Genomic DNA, 21,259 nt, shown 5'->3' on the forward strand with positions numbered 1-21,259 from the left:
AAAAGTTAATATCCACTCGCCAGTTACTTCTTCCTTGCCACGAACAATTCATCACGATCAATCTGATGTGAAACAGGAGATAACTAATGAAGATAATGAGAACAACAAGAATGATAATGGTTAGTCTCAAATTTACAATATTTTTTTACAATTATAAATTCTAGAATTTAATCATCAACAATTTTCCAGTAATTAAGAGCATTTTGGTGTGATTCAGATAGATTTTTGTTTTGTTTATTTGTCAAATTTTCTTTGCACGAAAATCGTTCTCAACCTCATACTCACAAAATTAAGTTCAATAATATTTCTTATTAATTTGAATGTCTGTTTCAGATTGATAATACTTTCAATTACTTTCTTGTCATTAATTTATCATTTTCAATGAATTTGATATTAGCTAAATCCGTGTATAAATTTGGAGATTGAAAATTGATCTAATCGTAACAATAATTTTAACTTATAAGTAGAGAGTTTGCTTAATATTTTTTGGAGTCAGATATTTTTACAAAAAATAAAATATCCGTGCGATCAAAAAATTACTGCCTACCATATTTTCATTGAATTACATATGCTGGAAAAGAAATCAAAATTATATTTGAATTTGTTATATCCATTAATTTAACTCTAAAAATACTTTATTTCAGGCTGAAAACTATCTCAACACTCAGTGTCATCAAGTTTTTATAGTCTAACATCACATTCCAGTGGGTTGAAGCGAGCTTGTTCGGATTCTGAGAGTGAACTCCCTGTACATCCTAAAATGAAGAAAATCAACATTTTAACTCCAGAACTGGTATCAGCCCTAGATCGCACTCAAACTAGTGATAGGGGCTAAATATTGATAGATTTTTTATTAGATAGATATTTGCGATAATATTAACCCTTTCGGTCCGATCGGTGACTGTAGTCACCCAACGCCTGACGCTCGCTCTGTACGAGCGGTGACCATGGTAACCCAACATTTCACGCTCGTTATGTACGAACGGTGACCATGGTAACCCAACATTATGTTATAATTTTTTAAGCATTTTTTTTACGAGCGACTGCACTCGCTCTGCGTAAGATAGCGTGGTATTGTGCGTCTGACGGGCGCTTGCAGTTGTTCCGCAAGTACGGACGCCTGCCGCGACTGCTCGGTCAGCGGGGACGGCGCGACGTAGAATGCGTCCGTACCGAAAGGGTTAAAGCAATGTGTTTTGATACAACGGCTACAAATACTAGTAAATTATTATATTGTTGGAATAAATTTTTGACTTTATGTTATTATTTTCTATCTATTTTAATCAAAACATCAAATTTTTTAAGGTGAGAATAGCGGTGCTTGTACTTTACTAGAAAAAAAACTTGGTCATGATTTATTGTATCTTGCTTGTCGTCATCATACGTCGGAATTATAGCTACGAAATGTCGCAGAAGTTGCTTGGCCAGTCACAAGTAGCCCAAATGCACCTATTTTTAAAAGGTTTAGAGATAATTTGAATAAAATGGATACTTCCGTTTACGAAATCGGTACAAACGATGTACAAATTGCCGATATTTTGAACGACAAAAAAGAAGATATTCTTGATGTTATTGAAAATCAATTGAAGGTATGAATAATTTCGATTTTATACAAACAATTGAACATTTACCTTCAAACAGTTATAAACTAGTGGTTAACACCGTTTTGCGTAGATTAAGAACAGATACGAAGTAATAACTTTCTAATTTTCTACCTCATTCAATTTACATATTATAGATCTATTTTTGCTCTAATATTTTGTAAATTTTATTCCTTTTTTAACATTATTGAAAAATTTATTAACTAATAAGAGTATTCTGCATACATCTCTATTATTGCGCAAATAACATTGACTACCGAAAATAATTATGTACCATTTTCTCACTTTCGTATTTCTTTTTCTGTTTTTCAATTAGAATCATCAACCAAGGGACGACTTGTAACGGTCTTTTCGTTATCGCGGTTTGCTTCGACCAGGATTAACTCCAACTGCGGAGCCTCTCGCAATTAACGAAAATCATCCGCTATCAATTTACTTTTTATTGTTTTTTATTGTTTTTATTTAAAACGGAATTTCGGATGTTGGTATGACCGAATGACATGAACCTATACGGAAACCGAATAAAAGAAAAGTATAAATATGAGAGAAAATAATAAATAAATTGTATAAATAAAATGGGCACGGCGGACATCTAGGACAATAACAATTCCATAAACGGCATACTCGTAAAATTACAGATAAAATAGTACAGGTCAGAATATAAAACTTATCATAAGCGTGTCTTTGGGGATATTCTTCAAATCCCAGTTTCCATTTCCTCAGTTGCGCTCGCTAATTCCGTGCCCGGCCAATTGGACTCCCCTCGTCCGTCACATCTAGGTGGTTTTGTGTGATCAGGAATCCGTAAAAAGATGAGTCGCTGCTAAGAGTCCTTCGTTCTCGCAATAGAATCCTTCCGCGTTTTACTTCATTTTTCGTCAGTTGTATCAATTCGTTCGTTATGATTTCTTTATTTTAGAGCGCACTCTGATAACGATCGACCGCTCATCCGTCGTCTATCTCTTACACTTCTCGATCGATTGCCTCTACATATGTCCTATAACCGCTTAGGTAAAAGCCCCCCCCCCCCCCCCCCCCCCTACGGACCTACCTATTACTGAGTCCCGTAGTCACTGCTTTAGCGGCTAAATTCAACTGTTACAGACTATAAAGAATTTTTAGCGCTAAGCAGTATCTTTTTGGGTGGTAGTAACAGTCAAGATGTAAAATTTAAAACTCCTGGTGCTTGTCACCATGCAAGATGGCTCTCAAAAGCTCTTTATTGTTTGAAAATATATTTATTTCGCAAGCAGTTCAAAGTATCAGCAACGCTACTGGATATTCTGCGTAAAATATGTGTTTTTATTGTGTTATTTTACGTAAAAATGTGGTTCAGTGCTCCAAACGCGATGAAAGCACCAAATTCGGATTTACAATTAATAAAAGATCTCATCGAGTATCGAAAAATTCATCCAGACACTGCCAATGCAGCACTTGAGAAACTATCTAGACATTTATGGTATTCGCACGAACAGCTAGCTTGCTTGGCTCTCTTCAATGACACAGTGTTACCGAAAGAAAAATTAGAAATTGTTGAAAAAATGAACAGTAACGAAGTTTTCAAGAAACCAAATAAGCGTTGTTCAGTGCTTTATAATCTAATTTCTTCTCTTGCCGATAAAAATATCAGTGATTTTGTAACTCCAAATTTATCGTTCATTTTTAAACAGTTTAACCTTCCTTATGAATTTTTAAATACTGAACTACACACGGGAAAAGAATCCTGATTACCAAAAATGTCTTGGCAACTTTAAAAAGTTAAAAGTTGTGAATGATATTCCTGAACGAGGAGTCGCTCTTACTCAGAAATTTAATGAAGCTTTAACTCATAATGAAGATGAAAGGCAGAACATTTTTCAAACAGTACAACACCATCGTTCGCAGTATCCATTGTGTACAAAATCAACTTACTCGGAGAAAAAAATTTCCTGAACTGTTTTATTTGTATTTTTAGAAAATACATTTACTGTGATTCAATCTTTTGTTATTCCTTACATCTTTATAATTCATTAAAAGCACCATTAAATAAATTTCTATTTTTTTAAGATGAAAATTGTACTCAGGCATAAATATTTTTTTAACAGCCATTCATTTTCACGCAAAAAAGTTTACAATACAAAATGAAAAATCAATAATTCGACAATTTAACTCAATAATTCATGAAAATTCCATACTTCCTCACCTTAAAAGCCCAATATCTCAATAAATATCGATGTTAGCAATTTGGTTCTTTTGAACTTTTTTGTAGGAAATTAAATTTTCTACAAAATTGTTCAATATTTTTTTTGTAGCTCTTGTCATTTACGAGATGGGGGCAAAGAAACAAGAATTTCATGAAAAAATTGGGTTTGGGTGGCCCGTACGACCTCGCCGGTGTGAGTTACGACTTCACCGCAATGAGCACTTTTGTAGAGCACTTCATTCCGAAGAAAACCTACTGATGTCCTAGACTATACCATAAAATGCCTCTGAACTGTAGATGTTTTGAAGGAAAAAATTAAAGTTTACGTGTATTTTAAGCGGGAAATCTTTACATCCCTTGGGCGAGCACTTAATATTAATATTAAGGGCTCAAACTTTCAGGGAATTTTTTTTGTGGTATTTCCAACAAAATCTCATAATGGGACCGCAAAAAAAAATAGTCCAAAAAAAGCACCCTAATGCGAATGTTATGTTCCAGTTGAGATATTTTCGAAAAATTGCAAAAATATCAATTACAGTTGACATATTTTTGAAACGTTTCTTAAATATTGTAAATATTACATTGCAATTGAAATGTTCCAGAAACATTTGAGAAGTATATTCCTGAAATTGTGTAATGAATCTGAAACGTTGTGATATTGTTGAAATATTTTTTACATATTTCGTACTGTGTAGAAATTCGTTTGAATCGACTTACAAAGAAACATGTTACATTACCTTTTACTTCATGCGATCAAGAATCAAAACCATGTAAGTTTTGAAATGCGTCAAGTTGATGAATCACAAAAGGCGGTAAAATCCGTGCCAGTAACCTTATCGTAATGAAAATGTGTATGTGTCAAGTCGCATAATATTTCTGAAAAATTCAATGTGTAATTTATTACATAATTTATCTTGTAAATTTGATGAAAGATGTAAGAAGTCGCATAATAAATTAGAAAAGCATGAATCATCAGATGTTCTAGATCAAAATTCATGTAGTTCAGTATATAATTGACTGTATGATTTTTTATCTAGTATACGGAATAAGGGTTAGCTGGAAATACCATACAGATCGAGTGACGAGATTTTATTTATGTCAACTTGAAAATATATTTGGTCTCACTTAAACAGTTTAGTTATTTTTTCCGGCGCGTTTAGTTGAAGATCCAATAGTTTGTGCATTCGATTATTCATTTTGGGAGAACGCTGCACGTCGTCTAGTTTATTAAATGTATACATGACAAGAAATCACGCAAGCACGAAGGACCCCATGTGACAGAGTAAAGATTAATATAAGTTAGGTAGGTAAAAGTTAACAATACGTTACGGTTAAGTCAAGCAAGGAGGTAAAGCAAATTAATTGTAACCTGCATATCATGAATTATAAATATAATATTTGTCGTATAATACTCCCATGTAGATTATGTTAGTATAAGAGATGGATTCAGTGAAATACGACTAGCAAGTATTTACTATCTGTTTTAAATTTCTGAAGATTGAATAGTTGCACGTTCAAGAATCTTCGTTCATATTATCATATGTCGAGTAAAACACATAAGGATGCTCCTTACAACCTTCACTGTCGGTTTAATACGTCCTACCAGACGTCTGGTAATTTTCACCAGGTCGAATGTAACTAGATTATCTGGTATATTTTACTCAACTGTTTACTGAGGTACACCAAAATCATCATTGAAACAACCATGCCTTTTTTTCATGTATCTCAGATGATTTGCACTTTCGTACTTTATTATGTGATTTCTTAGATATTTTATCCAATGTACAGAATAAATCGTTGTAATAAATTACACGCTGAATGCTTTCAAAACATTGTATGATTTAACAAAAGGAACATTTTCATTGGGGTCGAAAGGAGGAATGACTCCGATCACTAGAAACGTTCCATACCCGTAATAATAGGGGATCCCACGACATTAAACCTATCAGGATACATCTCCCACAGTTCATACATACAAGTCGTCATGTCATTCGTAGGAGAACACAAAATGGCCCTGCTGCCATGTCTGGGACCGGTCAGCATTGAGTCCTTTTCCACACCACCGTCGAGGTAGAGTCGTAGGCGCATTTTTTTTTCTTTGTGTATCCCCTGTAGGTCAATCTACGAATATTCTGTGCGAAACTACTCAACTCTCCTTCGTTTTAAAGGGCCGGGTTGCGGATCATCTCCGGTAGACAAGTTGTCATCGATGAAAATCATAGGTTCTTCGTCTATGAGATATTCTGTGTCACCGCCGATATGAATCTCGTTTGTCTCGGCAGGTAACAGTGAAGGACACTCGTCCTCGGTATCTTCTTCATGCAGTAATGTTAAAACGTCTAGCACGTCCCTTCGAAACGAAGGAGAATTGAGTAGTTTTGCAAAGAATACTCGTGGATTAGGCCTGCAGGGGATACCGCGAAAAGAAAAAAACGCGCCTACGACTCTACATCGACGGTAGGGTAGAAAAGAGCTCAATTTTAATAATATATTGACTAAAACAGAAAATAATTCACTTCGAGCATCTTCTGTAAGTAGACACAAGCCAAGGTTAGTAAATCCTTTGAATATAATTGTTTTGATTCGATTCGATTTTTCGACTAATTTCATACTTCGCGTGCCTAGAATGACCTTGTATTGTAGATCACTGAATTTGCCTCAACGTCAGTAATAATGTTGTAGAAAAAAAATACATTGTTACTCTTGAAAAAGTGGCGTTGACCTTGACGTAGTTTCAGTGCCTCCACCGAAAAAGAAATAAGATGATCCAGTATGATGGCGTTCTCGAACAACGTAATTTTCATCTGAAACTTTCTTGCGTATCATCAATAGTTTGAGTACTATTGCTTTGTCACACTTTGAATGCTCCACCCTGTATAGTATGACGTGCATTTTGGTAGGTCCAGAAAAACTGTTTCATGGCTTGGACCGGACCAGGATACAAACCCGGGTCCTTTCGCTTCCCGGGCGACTCCTGTAAGTCTAGTTGGATTTTACAAAAATTTGACAGACTTCATTTGAGATATAAAATAGCGGGATAGTCCATTTGTAAATTACATGGCAGCCGCCGAAGATCGAATGGCTGAACCGTCCCCCACGGTGCGGTTGATTGCAATGGAATTAATAGTGTGAGGAAACTTGCAAAATATTTATTGTTGTGTGCAACAAGGACAAGGACACAACGATTAAGGATCGAAAATGAAATTTTGTTTGTTTTTACAAATGGCTTATATGATGCACTTAATATATGTGATTAGTCACTCTTGACATGTTGTTCCTCTTCAACAGTAGTCGGAATTCTGACGTTCCGCCGCCGCGCGCTCCCTTCAGTAGCCGTAGGTCCCACTCTGATAAGGGGCGCGCGAGGGGTGGGAAGCCGCGGCAGCACGCGCTAGCGCCGCCAATAAACGCCGCCGCGTTTTGATATACCAGTACGGGGGAATAGCTTACAACCTCCCGGCGTCCCCTGTGTACGCGCAGCGTCAGTCGTGGTTCTCAAATAATTTTATTTTGATCGCCGCCTTCGTCGTGTCACTCGTTAGCTATTCGGCTCCGGGCGGCACAGTGCCATCCCGGACACGAACAAAACTCGGAAGTAACCTTCGCAAAAAGGTCTAGCGTCCCCACAGCGACCCAAAGATCTCTCTGGTCATCGTCTAACACGGCAACGAGCCCACCTTGCGTTGCCCGTTGCACGTCGAGTTCATCCACGATGAAGGAAGCAAGGCTATCAACCTATGAATAAGTTGGAATTTTCATGTAAACAGCGTCTACGTGATCGCGGTGGATCCCGGGAAATTCCCTCTTCGCGCATTTTCTCTACGCGTTGTACACATGAATAAACTGAAACACTTTCCCGGGAAGAACTAACCTTGGCGTGAAATATAAACGAGCAATGGTAAAATGTTATTTATTCTTATTATTATAATTTTGTTTTCTGCCTGTGCACAACAATTTTAATATCTGAAAACGTGACGAATACTCTTGAACTTATAACGATAAAATATATCTACTAAATTATTTGAATCGTTTTGTGGATCGAAGCAAGTAATAAAGGTCGACGCGCACTGCACCGCAGCGAACGGCAGCGAACCGCACCGAATGGCAGTGAGCTTATCAAATTATTTGCGCACTTCGTCGCGCCGAACAGCGACGATCCCCGCTTAACAGGCAACCTCCCATACCCAGATATGTCGGGATGGCGCGCGGCGCGCGAAAAAATTTCAACCCCGTCATTTCAATAGGACCTAGCCAGATTAGTATGTGAAAACGACCTTAAAAGGGATTCACCCGGCGCTTGCACTGAAATTTTTGTCACTGAAAACAAAATTTACCAACGTTTAAAAGTCATAATTCAGATCTTACAGAAAAAAATCTTGTCCGTGTTTCTAAAACTAATTTCAAAACCGTCCAACATCAGCAACAGTGTCTGCACGGGTAGCTTTCGATCAAGACGCTGCAAAAATGGCTAAAGATCAACCGAAAATGTATGTGACTAAATTTGTAAAGCATGAAAACGTAATGAGAATATCGAAATTCGCTGCATATTGGCGCTGGATAATACGCGCCCAAATTGTCGCAGCGCGGCGTTGTGGCGTTCGCATAACCGCGATAATTATTATTATATAGGATTTAGCCATATTTTAGTACAGAAACACGTTTTACTTAATTTAACCCAGTTTTCTCACAATTTTACACTATTTCTTGGGGAAAAAAAAAATTACGTGATATTTGTCGAGACCCCCTCTCTCCCCCACGTGCGGTTGGGTGAGGTTCGGCTCGAGCCCTCCCCTCCCCCCAAACGCTTCACATAATTAATAGCCGCCCCCTAACATATACTTACCATATATACAATACGTGATGCGTGATTATCTAATGCTTAAACTAAACGAATTTCCTCAATATATTCCCTGACGACATTTGTCACTTGCTTGAGTAAATAATACTTTATAACGAAAGCTTACGTCGACTACAGCATTGTCTCGAATTCAAGTTCAGACTTTGTGACGGTCCTTCTTCCGTTACAATACAAATTAATAAATAAAAATAATAAATAATTTTGAATATCACCTTCACCACATCTCCGCGTCAATGTTTAATAAAAGAACAGGAAAAAAGAAAACAGAATGTCAAACAGCTGATAAAATCGTTTCAACTATTATTTCCTATTGTGTATTTGGTAAAATCGTGATTGTTTGTATAAAATGTATATAATATGTGTAAAAAAATGTATATATACTTGGAAGTTTCGCCCCCGTGCGCGCTTTGCGCGCTAAGCCCCATTTTTGGGTTTGGTTGGGAGGTCGGGGGGAAGGCGGTAAGAGGTCGGATTTTTGTGAGTATAGGGATGTATATGTATGAAGGATTAAGTATTGAATTCCTGATTTCTAAATGGATGTACACATTAGGGTGGGCCAAAAAAATGAGTATTTTTTTTTTTACTTTATACTCTGAAAATCGGTTGCTAGATACCTCTAAAGAATTCTCACCAAATATGAGCTCTTAATTTTGATAACAAGGTCCTCCGCTTTACAATTTTGCATTTTTTCCTGAGTATTAGAAACAAAAATTCATATCTCTTTGACAACTGTTCGTTAAAAAATATCTTTTCTAATTTTTTTGTAGGAAATCGAACGCTCTACAAAAAAGGTCTCCTACAATTTTTTCGTAAACCTTACCGTTTAAAAGATATCAAAGCTTAAAGTTTGATTATTTTAAGAATCTTAGGAACTCACATTGGAATAAATTTTCATGAAACTTATGAATTAAATTGAAATTTTTCGAATTATTCATCAAAAACTGTTAAAATTAGTATGCATTGAAGTTTGACGATGAATATCTTTTAAACGCTTAACTTAATCGACAAATCATAAGACACCATTTTTGTAGAGCAGTTAATTTCCTACAAAACTATGAGTTGCGCAATTCATCAAAATTTTTTGTAAGCGAGTTAAAAAATTCATAAGCAAAACAGAAATTTCTCTTAAAATAATCAAACTTTAAGCTTTGATATCTTTTAAACGGTAAGGTTTACGAAAAAATTGTAGGAGACCTTTTTTGTAGAGCGTTCGATTTCCTACAAAAAAATTAGAAAAGATATTTTTTAACGAACAGTTGTCAAAGAGATATGAATTTTCGTTTCTAATACTCAGGAAAAAATGCAAAATTGTAAAGCGGAGGACCTTGTTATCAAAATTAAGAGCTCATATTTGGTGAGAATTCTTTAGAGGTATCTAGCAACCGATTTTCAGAGTATAAAGTAAGAAAAAAAATACTCATTTTTTTTGGCCCACCCTAGTACACATGTTACGGGTAAAGCCCGGAATCTGAATAAAGTTAGCATTATCCGGATAAAACTAGCCTTACCCACCGTTTTTGGATGAAGTTGGGTTAAATCGTTAAAAATCATTGATTTTGGACTTTATCCGGCTAAAGCTAATATTATCCAAGCACTGTTGGATAAAGCTGTGTCTGCTTCATCATCGAAAGGAAAACGTAAACAATATTCATCGAAACATCTCTATTTCTGAAGTTATTATGGACGGAAAATAATAAACAAAAATAATACACGTTATTAGTATTAGTCAGTATATGATTCATTTATTTCAAACACTTCTCGCGTTACGTCAAATTTATAGAATGAGAAGAATCATCCTAATATTATTCAAAATCATATATTTACACAGGAGAAACTATGATGGCACTTTGAATTGCAAAGCACTCCCGAAGATTTGCACTTGCACTTATTCGTTTGACAATTGCTTTTGCAACTACACCTCTGATAACCCTGGCCTCCTGAATTGGACTGCTTATTTGCGAGTTGCCGCAAAGTTTTCTTCTCAGCTAACACTTTAAGAATGTCAACAAACTCAGCATTGCATGGCATGAATTGATTTCTCGAAAACTTTTCTTCGATAGTCACGTATTCATTTCCAAGCTTATATAAACCTTCATTATCCATGTCTACAATCGCCATAAGAATGTTTCGAAAATCTCTTCGGCCTCTATCAACGTCTGGAATTACCACCCTTACAGAGTCACCAATTTTGCACAGAGGAAAATTCGAGTTAGATCTAATTTTCATTTTGTTTGCTTATACTTCTAATTTCTCTTTCACATTGGACCTGTTTTTGTTTATATCGTTTATTTTTGTGCAAATAACGCAGATGCCATTAACCATCACGTTGTAGCCGCTGCACATTTTGCATTTCTGCTCATGACTATCTGCGGCTCGCTCTTCTCCCTCTCGAGAATTCCCTGCGTCTCGCTCTTTTCGTTTTTTGCACTTCTCGGCATCTCTCTCTTCTTCAGCATCTGTATCTGTGCAATTCTCTTTAAAATCTTCCATTACTCGTTCTAGTTCCCCTTCAGACTGAATGTTTTGGAATACTTCTTTGGGCAGTGAGGTCGTCGACAAACCAAGTTTGGCATCATTACCAAACATTGTCTTGTACGGAGATCATTTTATGCCATCATAATAAGCCCGGTTCTTTATAAACTGAACGAACCTTAGAGTTAGTGCATTACTTTTTCATTAAAAAATTTGCAACCCTGGATTGTAATATGACCGGTGCCCCGAAAATACAAAAAATTTCAAGCAAATGTCTCGCCACCTTTTCTGCTCTCTTAGACTGTAACGGTCGGAGTTGGACAAATTTTGTCAAGTGGTCTTGATAAACCATGATAAACTTGTACGGCCCATCTGCATTGGATTGCATATCAATCAAGTCAACTTGGCATCGGCTGTTCATTTCAGAAAAATCGATTAGTTTTACCACAAGCCCCTATTTTGTTGACTTCTGTTTTTTCTGGCAAGATACGCACAATTTTAAAAATAACGAAACCACTTCTTGCGTAGCGTTTTTATATTTCTTATTCAATTCATTCATCATTCGATTTTTTCCACCATGTCCAATTGAAATATGAGTCTCGTATAAAATATCAAACATTTCTTCATTTTTAATGAAAAATCTGACATTAATTTCACCTGTAGAGCAAAAGAAAAATTATATCTCTGATCACAATCTTCGGTTCTGTTCTGAATATTATTATATATTGTATTTACCTTCTGACACAGGCACAATTAGTTTGTTAATACCACCTACAGAAAAAATATCAAACCGCTCCAAGTGGCGACGTTGTAATTATGTCAAACGAGTCGCTTGTTTTACGTCTCTTAAACAATTTAAATAAACGGTATACTGCAGGTCACTTATATAAAAACTATTGGAGCACTTCGAACTTACTAATTTTAAGAATTCGTCGGTAAATTGTTCGCGTTGTGGTTCTGTCATTGTTAACTGATTGTAAGTGATCATACGACAAGACTAAACTGAGTGCACTGAGAATAGAAAAGTTATAGCTCTAGGTACCAATACAGGTGAAAATCATGCTCATTTATACGTTCGGAATATAAATAGAGAGAGACGTATCGAAATGTCGATTACTGTTTACATATTTCGTTCCATAATGAAGAAGACACAGCTTTATCTAGCGGTGTTTGGTTAATGCTAGCCTCAAGGCCAGGTTACTCTAAAAAACGTGATTTTTTTCAATACATTCTATTCATAGTACAAAACATGTTGAGTAATCAATTTTTTTTACATATGAGAGCACATATGTGAAATTACTTGAAAAAAACTTTTTTTCTTTTTTTTAAGTGGCGGTTTTTAAAATGGCTGCTGAAACTCATCTGATTAGTAAATGGATGACATCATTTCTTGGAAACGAATTATCTGAAAGCAAAAAACAAAACGGTTTCATGTTCTGTATCAAATTGGCTATGGCCTCAAGCAGAATGAAATATTTTCAATGAAAAAAACAAAATGCCGGATTTTGGAATTTTTTTTACCCTTTTTTGCACTTTTAATTGTTTATAACTTTTTTAAATAATAATGAATATTTCTGGTTTTGCTGAAAGCCATAGCCAGACATCTAAAGAGTAAAATGCCGTTTGGTTCATATCGATAAGTGCAATAGTTTTGAAATGAGAGTGTCATCCATGCGAAAAAATGTGGTTCGGAGAAAAATCAGTTTAAAGTTTTTATTCGTGAAAAATCGTAAAAAAAGTGATTTTTATTCACATATCCATTCCAGCTTCATACACAGCTCCTTCCTAGTCTTCGTCAGCATCATTCCGAAGTAGATAAGCAAGGGGGGTTCTACACGCAGATTCCTGTTACCGACACTTACCGACCGAGCCGCTCCGCGCAGCCCAGACTCAAACCCTTTTCCGCGATGACGTCACAGTCTGCCGTACCGGCTTGAGGTCAAAAACGTGCAACCTTACCGACAGTTGTATCGATCAAGGGTCAAAATCGTGCTGTTTTACCAACAATCTTACCGACCCCGCGCAACCTTGCCGACAGTTGTATCGATCGAGGGTCAAAATCGTGCTGTTTTACCGACAATTTTACCGACCGAAGGTCTGTAGTGCTCGCCTGTCCCACGATAGGACTGCTGATGTGTAACATGAACCACTCCGAATTCCTTTTCCACGGTAGGACTGCTGACGTGTAACGTCAACCACCTCACATTCCTTTCCCACGTTATCAACCACGTGACATTCCAAAATTAATGGTTCCGAGAATTGTTTGTCCCAACGTCGCACCGAAATCCTTTGACCGCATACCGCTCGCCGTCGAAACTTGTCGAACGCATTGTTTTGTCTAACCACCTTATCAACCACGTGACATTCCAAAATTAATGGTTCCGAGAATCGTGTTTCACTTACTCGGTTTGATATCCAAGGTCGACCGATAGTCGCGGTACAGAGCCTGCGGTGTCGGGTTACTATCGCTCTTGGAATGCCAAAAGGTGCGCGCGCATCCGTACAGCTGCCCTATAAAAAGGACGCTCATCACTGCAAACGATCATTACGTCACAACCTGTCAAGCATACGTGAGGAAAAAGCTCAAGATGGAATCCGCGAAGTGTTTGAGATTGATCGATATTATGGAATCGGCGTTCAAGATTTTATCGGAAAAATCGTCACCGGCAGAAATTGCAAAATGGATTCGACTCGGAACCCAAAATATCAGGCTTTTAAATAAAATCTTACGCAACAACGCCTCAACGATGGGGGAGAAGACAAGAATTTTGACTACAATCGGAATTTTGAAATCGTTGACAGTCAAATTTCAACAATTGCAGAAAGTGGGTGACGGATTACGAAGCCGACGAAGAAGCGATCGAGTACGGTGGGAAGATTTGGAATCAGCTTTCGAGAGGAGAATTCGAACTGGATCCATCGTCAATTTGAAGCATAAACACGTGGAGAGATTTCTAGAAGACGCAAAGGTACTAGCTGTGACGAGGCTGAAAAACGCTCTGAAGAAAGACAGGAGCTTGAAAGCCAACGTTATCCTGGCTTGTAAATTTGAACTCAGAAAAGTTGATCGCACGGTGGAAGAGATCAAATTTTTTAATACGAGAAATGAAATCATCCTCCAGACAACGGATATCAACGAATGGTTCATCGAAAACGCGACGGAGCGTTTGTTGAAAAAGGTGGAAGATTTCCAGGAAAAGGATTCAGGCTGGTCGCTGACCGAAATAATCAATTTGACTGTGAATATCAACAAGTACGTGCCACTACGAGGCGGTGTCTTCACATACACCCCGTTACCTAAGCATTTCAGTGATAAGAAGGCTGTCGTCAACATCCGTAACAACGACTCTTACTGCTTTCTTTGGTCGGTCACCGCAGCTCTGTTCCCAGCCGACAACAACCATCCTAACGCGACCAGCTCGTACCCACATTTCAGCTCAGTGCTACGGTATGATGGTATAACGTTTCCTATGTCTCTAGACAAAAACACCATTTCAAAATTTGAGAAGCTTAACGACCAATCAATTAGCGTCTACGGTATAGACCAAGGTGATCGGAAAAAAAGTGAAATAGTACCGATTCACCTGAGTCAGAATGAGTCTGATAAACCTACAATTCATCTTTTGGCGATAGAAACTGAAACCACTGACGATGACGATGCTGATGATGATATGGTAAATTATGAAAAAAATAGAATCTTTCATTTTACATGGATTCGAAATTTATCGCGGTTGACAAGATCTCAAATTTCCAAGCATGAATGTCATACTTGGTTGTGCGATGGGTGTCTGTCTCATTTTAATTTCGAAGGATGTTTGTTGAAGCACCGAGCTGATTGCATGAATTTAAACAAAACCAAAGTTATTCTACCTACAGATGAGGAAAAAATACTGAAATTCAAAAATTTCAAGCACAAAGAAACCGTTCCATTCTGCATTCACGCGGATCTCGAATGTTTACTGCAACCCACACATGAAAGTTTTGGGGAAAATAAAACAATTTATCAGAAGCATCTTCCGTATAGTATAGCTTACTATCTGCATTGCGCGTTTGACGATTCGCTTTCAAAATTCAAAATTGATCGTGGAGAAACTTGCATCCAATGGTTTGTGAACGAGTTAAAGGAATTGGCACTTTCGTTAGAGGGATACTACAAGACTGTTGTACCGATGGAACCACTAAATTTCGATCAGATCAACGAATTTGATTTGTCGGCGGTCTGTCATATTTGTGAAAAACCGTTTACGCTCACAGACGTGAAACATCGGGATCACTGTCATTTCACAGGAAAGTACCGTGGTGCTGCTCACCGCAGCTGTAATCTAAATTACCAAAATTCGCACACCATCCCAGTGATATTCCACAATCTTTCGGGTTACGATTCGCATTTTCTGATCAAAGCTCTGGGTACGTCATTCGAAGGTACTGTTAAACTATTACCTGTCAACAAAGAAAAGTACATTTCCTTCACTAAATTCGTTGAGGGAACGGATGTAACGTTCCGTTTCATAGATTCGTACCGTTTCATGCCTAGCAGTCTCGATAAATTATCATCGTATCTGGACGATTGCCGAAAAACAATAACACGTAAATTCTGCAGTAGCTTGAACAAATTTCGTTTATTGACTAGGAAAGGTGTCTTCCCGTACGAATACATAGACAGTTGGGAGAAGCTCGAGGAGAAACATTTACCAGTCAAAGAACAGTTTTATTCAAAATTGAACGACCGGAATATATCGGACGACGATTACGCGCATGCGTGCGACGTATGGCAAACTTTTAACGTCCAAACTTTGGGAGAGTATTCGGACTTGTATTTACAGACGGACGTGTTTTTACTGGCTGACGTTTTTCAAAATTTTCGACAGAGCTGTTGGACGACGTACAAACTGGACCCGTTACATTACTACACAGCGCCCAGTCTGTCGTTTGATGCAATGTTAAAATGTACAGGCATCGAACTCGAGCTTCTCACCGACATAGACATGGTTATGTTTATCGAAAAAGGTATTCGTGGTGGTGTATCACAGTGTTCGAACAGATATGCAAAGGCCAACAACAGGTACATGGGAGAGAAATTCGATCCTGAGGTTGAAGAATCTTATCTCATGTACTTTGACGTTAATAATTTGTACGGTGCAGCTATGAGCTTTGCTCTGCCATACAGTTCCTTCGAATGGGTATCAGACTTCAGACAATGCGACGTTCTTACGATCTCGGACGATGCAGAGTTTGGTTACGTGCTGGAGGTAGATTTGGAATATCCTGCGGAACTGCATGAAACTCATAAGGATTTACCATTGTGTCCGGAGCACTATGTACCTCCGATTTCGACCAATAAACAGCCAAAATTGACGCCCACGCTATTTTCCAAGAAAAACTACGTTGTTCACTACCGCGTTTTGAAACAATGTTTACAATTAGGTTTAAAATTACTCAAAATTCATAGAGTTCTCAAATTCAAGCAAACTCCGTGGCCGAAAAAATATATAGATTTAAATACCGATTTGCGAAAAAAATCTGACAACGAATTTGAGAAAAATTTTCACAAGCTAATGAACAACGCAGTTTTTGGCAAAACTATGGAAAACGTGCGAAAGTACAGAGATGTTCGATTGATCACCGAATGGGATGGACGGTACGGTGCGAGAGCTACCATAGCCAAGCCTAATTTTCACAGCTGCACCGTGTTCGACAAAGAGATGGTTATCGTCGAAATGAATAAGACGAAAGTTAAGTTGAATAAACCATTGTATGCAGGTTTCTCCATTATGGATCTAGCTAAAACATACATCTACGATTTCCATTATAATTACATTAAACAGAAATTCGGCAACTTAGCAAAATTAATGTACACAGATACAGACAGTTTGATTTACAATTTTACCGTCCCCGATATATACGAACATATAAAGGAGGACTTGCACAAGTTCGATACGTCTGATTATCCGCTCGACAACGCTTATGGAATACCTCGAGCAAACAAAAAAGTTCTCGGTTTGATGAAAGATGAGAACAACGGCAAAATCATGCTCGAATTTGTAGGGTTACGAGCTAAACTGTACGCATTCCGAGTCATGGGAGATGAGACAGACACTAAACGTGCCAAAGGTGTCAGAGGATCAGCATTAAGAAAAATAACCTTCAACGATTATTTGGACTGTGCGTTGAAACGTGAAAATCTATCCTCAAATCAGCATTTGATCATGAGTCGAAAGCACGAGGTATACACCGTAGAACAGCAGAAAGTAGCACTGAGCTGGAATGACGACAAGCGGATCGTGTTTCAAAATACAACCGACACGCTTCCGTGGGGCTACAAGCCTAAGCTTTGTAATTTATAACTGTACCATGTCTGTCGATTGTCTAAAAAAGACGCATACTTGTTGTGTGTCGGATATAAAATAAAGACGGACATACGTTTTTACAAAAAATTCATTTATTAAAATGTTACATGTCCGATTCGTTTATCCAACTGTTGTGTGTATTGTCAAAACCTAACCATTTAACGTATATTTTTCTTCCACGCTTCTTGAGCACCTTCTCCACCAGATAGATATCCGGATGCTTAACCTTGAGGAGCTCTTGTTCGTAGAAACCACCAGCGATGGGTTGATCTCGGTAGTCTTTGAGCTTGTACGTCACAGGATGAGTATTTTCCACTCGACTTATCGTGAATATTTCGGTCGTCCAATTGGGAGTGTAACCTTTCTCGAAGACATTTTTGAATTTGCTGATTCGAACTTTGTCGCCGGATTTGAACTTTGCCGATACGGTAGGTATCGCTCGAAGCCCTCCGTACGCCTGACGTAACAACAGCCTCTCGTTTGCAACGGTGACATCCGACGGTTTCATTCTTATGGTTCGGTGTTTGACGTTGTTGTAAGCCGAAACCAAATCGGATAAGATATCGAGCCACTTGTAGCTTCCTTGCATGCTGAACCGTGTCCACATTTTACCTTTCAGCGTGCGATTGAAACGTTCACAGATCGAAGCCTTCAAATTACTGTACGTGGAGTAAAGTTTGATTCCGTAGCGTGTCATAAGCGATTCGAATTTCGAGTTGTAAAATTCCGTTCCTCTGTCGACGTGTAAATTTTTCGGTACCCATCCTTGGACAAGCACAGATTCCATTGCCTTCGTAACATCATCTCCAGACTTGCTCTTTATCGGTACAGCCCACGCATACTTTGAAAAGATATCAATGACTGTGAGCATGTACTTGTAGCCTTTGTTTTGTCCAGCGTACGACGTCATATCAACAAGATCCGCCTGCCAGGTCTCGTCGATGCCGCGCACGTCTACACGTCGACGCGGGTAATTTCGGCGTGCAGGCTTATGCAGTTCCGTCACCAGTGCTTGCTTTTCCTCGTTCATATTCCAACGCTATTAGTCTGGTGTCCAATTTGGAAATGATTTCCGCGTTTCGAATCGACAAGTCTCTGCCTGTTTTAAAGTCTGTGTAGAAGGTATTCAAGGCTTTCTCCGTGGTGATCTCCAAAGCTTTGATCATTTGATCGAGGTTGTCGATTCGTTTTTGCAGCACGCTGAATTTTCGTCTCAAGGTTTTTAAAGTTACAGCATTGTTCGGCTCTGTGGGATCTGCGACGTTGCACAGTCTCTTGTTCCGTATATCGTAATGCCCGTCCGCTGTTATTTGAAACCCGACACCCGGAGGACCGCGAGTGTTCGCGGTCGTGTTTTTATTCAGCTGACGTCCAAACACGTCGACGCTCATCTCGGTAATGAATGCAAAAATGACGGGAGCTGCTTAATAAATGATTCCTGCTTCGCGTAGCTCTTCGATAATGGAGATTATTTCGTTATTGTGACTCGGATTTCTCGCTGCCTGAGATGCCAGGAGTAAACGAAGACGCTCCACCAACTCGTTTGGATCATCCCAGAAGACGTATTCCGTTTCAACACCTTGTCGAGTGATCATAGCTTGCGGAAGTAGACCTTTACCCTTCCGGCGAGGTGACGGGGAATAATCCATTAATTCGGCAATGACATTTCTAAATTTGTAACTGTTATCGTTTCGAACAGCCCCGTCGGATGAGTAATACTTCTTATGCGCGTTCGTTGCGAGGATTATGTTTTTAAAATTTTCCCGATCTCCGGCGCTCACAGAAGAACCGTCGGGCTTCTTTTTGAACAAAAGTTCCAGCAAACCCTTCGTTTTCGGGTAACGCGTGTCGCCAATACGAACGTAGTCACTCTCAAAAGATATCAACGAATCACCGATCATTAGTCCGTTTGAGAGGTTGCGTACACCGTACACGTTGTCCAATTCGCCTTTTGTCTTCGCATCTTTCATCAGTGCAAAATACTCGTCCTCGACCGGTGTTTCTACGACTGTTTCATCCCCCGCCGAAGCAAAGGAATCGTCCATTTCCGAGACAGTTTCATTTTTCGTTTAATTTTTCATCTCCTTTATTTCTTCTTTAATTTCTTCCACCTCTTGTTTGACAGGTTTGGTGTCTTTTGTAACATTCACCAGTTCTTGCAACGGAGTCACTACTGGTTTGAAAACGTCACTCAATTTCTGAGTCGTAGATTCCCTGCCCGACTTGAGCAATCTGTGTTTTCGACGGATCGCAGCACTTGCTTGAGCGATCTGATGTAGGACATCTTTTTGCTTGGAAATCTCAGAGCTCTGCATGTTGACGCAACTGAGTCTGCAGCGCTACTGCGTCTCTCGCTCGAAAACGGTAAATTTTATTCCTTTTCCAGGCTAACAAAAGAATCGGATCCCCTCCTGCATCGTCCTTCGTTGAGCTCACTGTCTTTGTCGATCACCAGAAACCCGTACTTCTCACCGTTCCAGCATGCAGAGCACACACTTTTAAACTCTGTGTAAGACATATCGGTGTTCACATGATCGTTGTATACGTGTCTCAGGTTCATATCGTCTTGTTTGAATAACACGAGTAAGTTTACGTTGTCGCGCACGAGATGTTTGGGAATACGTGCGTACGTCTGACAGAGATAGAAACAGTCAACGTCGTGATGTCTACCCATGCAAAAGTAGGCTCTAATATTGTCCTGCTTCTCGCACGCTACATCGTCAAATATGATTATTGAGTTGGGCCGTGCTTCTTCCGGTGGAATCACTTGCTCACGCTCGGTAAACGCAAAATACTCCGTATTCTCAACATGGTCCAGCAATTGCTTCAACAATCGGTATTTAGGTTGGTTGAGAGATTCCGAGTAGATGTAGATATTTTCAAATCTGAGTCCGTTGGGATGGGTTATAAGTGTGAGCAACGCATTAGTTTTACCACAATTCGACGGTCCACAGAATATCGCACGTACACTGTTCGGGAGTAATTCACCGTGCCGTTTGTGCTTTTCGACATTTTGCTCCGAAAGTTTGTCAAAATTCATCACGGGAAGCTTGGTAGGTTGTTTCTCAAATCGCATCTCGGACATGACTGACCGGATTTGCTATAAATACCCCGTTTTAAAGCACTTTTCTTCAGTCAACGCACGAACATGATCGCGTACAGAGGTAAACGAAGCAGCATCAGGCGGCAACATCGTGGCAAGGGTCTGGTGAATAGAATCGTCAACAAACTTCCGATCGAGTTGCATGTTTCCGGTTACCAATACTGCGGTCCCGGTACGAAGTTGACGAAAAGACTCGCGAGAGGCGATTCCGGTATCAACCCTCTCGATGCAGCGTGTAAGGAACACGATATAGCGTATTCGAAAAATCGTGAGAACCTTGAGGTTAGAAACGAGGCTGATAGGGTGTTGGCTGAGAAAGCTTGGAAACGGGTTCTCGCAAAGGACGCAAATTTGGGTGAGAAGGCAGCCGCTTGGGCAGTAGCTAATACAATGAAAGTAAAATCAAAACTCGGAATGGGAATGCGAAAGTCAAAAAATGTGACCTTGAGAAAAATTGTAAATGCTGCAAAACGTACCATGGTTCCAAGCAACGATGCAAAAGTAGCTATCGAATCTGCGCTGAAGGGAGCTGAGAACGCCGTTAAAAAAGCGGGTGGTAAATGTAAAGTGCGAACACCTCGCGTCCTACCGGTACCTTCGAAAGTCGGTGGTTTTCTACCGTTTCTGATTTCTATTTTTGCTGGTCTCAGCGCTACGGGTGCGTTAGCCGGTGGTGCGGCAGGTATAGCAAAAGCT

At 38.9% G+C, this 21,259-nt stretch overlaps 2 protein-coding genes across 5 annotated transcripts in view; one reads left to right on the forward strand and one right to left on the reverse strand.

Annotated features, from left to right (window-relative positions):
• LOC124224746 (uncharacterized) overlaps nucleotides 1–21,259 on the reverse strand; it is a 326,271-nt gene that overhangs the window by 206,100 nt on the left and 98,912 nt on the right. The gene's annotated exons all lie outside the window — the stretch shown is intronic.
• Nucleotides 1–21,259, forward strand: part of LOC124212679 (carbohydrate sulfotransferase 11) — an 89,004-nt gene that overhangs the window by 10,616 nt on the left and 57,129 nt on the right. Inside the window, exons 7-8 of one of the 4 annotated variants that reach the window (XM_046613034.2) lie at nucleotides 24–119; nucleotides 645–1,264. The exons of the other annotated variants lie outside the window; for them this stretch is intronic. Of the exons in view, the coding sequence (XP_046468990.1) occupies nucleotides 24–71 (48 nt within the window). The 3' untranslated portion in view covers nucleotides 72–119; nucleotides 645–1,264. Of the gene's footprint in view, nucleotides 1–23; nucleotides 120–644; nucleotides 1,265–21,259 lie in introns of those variants that run through there. 4 annotated transcript variants of the gene reach the window in all.

This window comes from Neodiprion pinetum, chromosome 1 (genome assembly GCF_021155775.2).
Source record: "Neodiprion pinetum isolate iyNeoPine1 chromosome 1, iyNeoPine1.2, whole genome shotgun sequence".
NCBI lineage: Eukaryota > Metazoa > Arthropoda > Insecta > Hymenoptera > Diprionidae > Neodiprion > Neodiprion pinetum.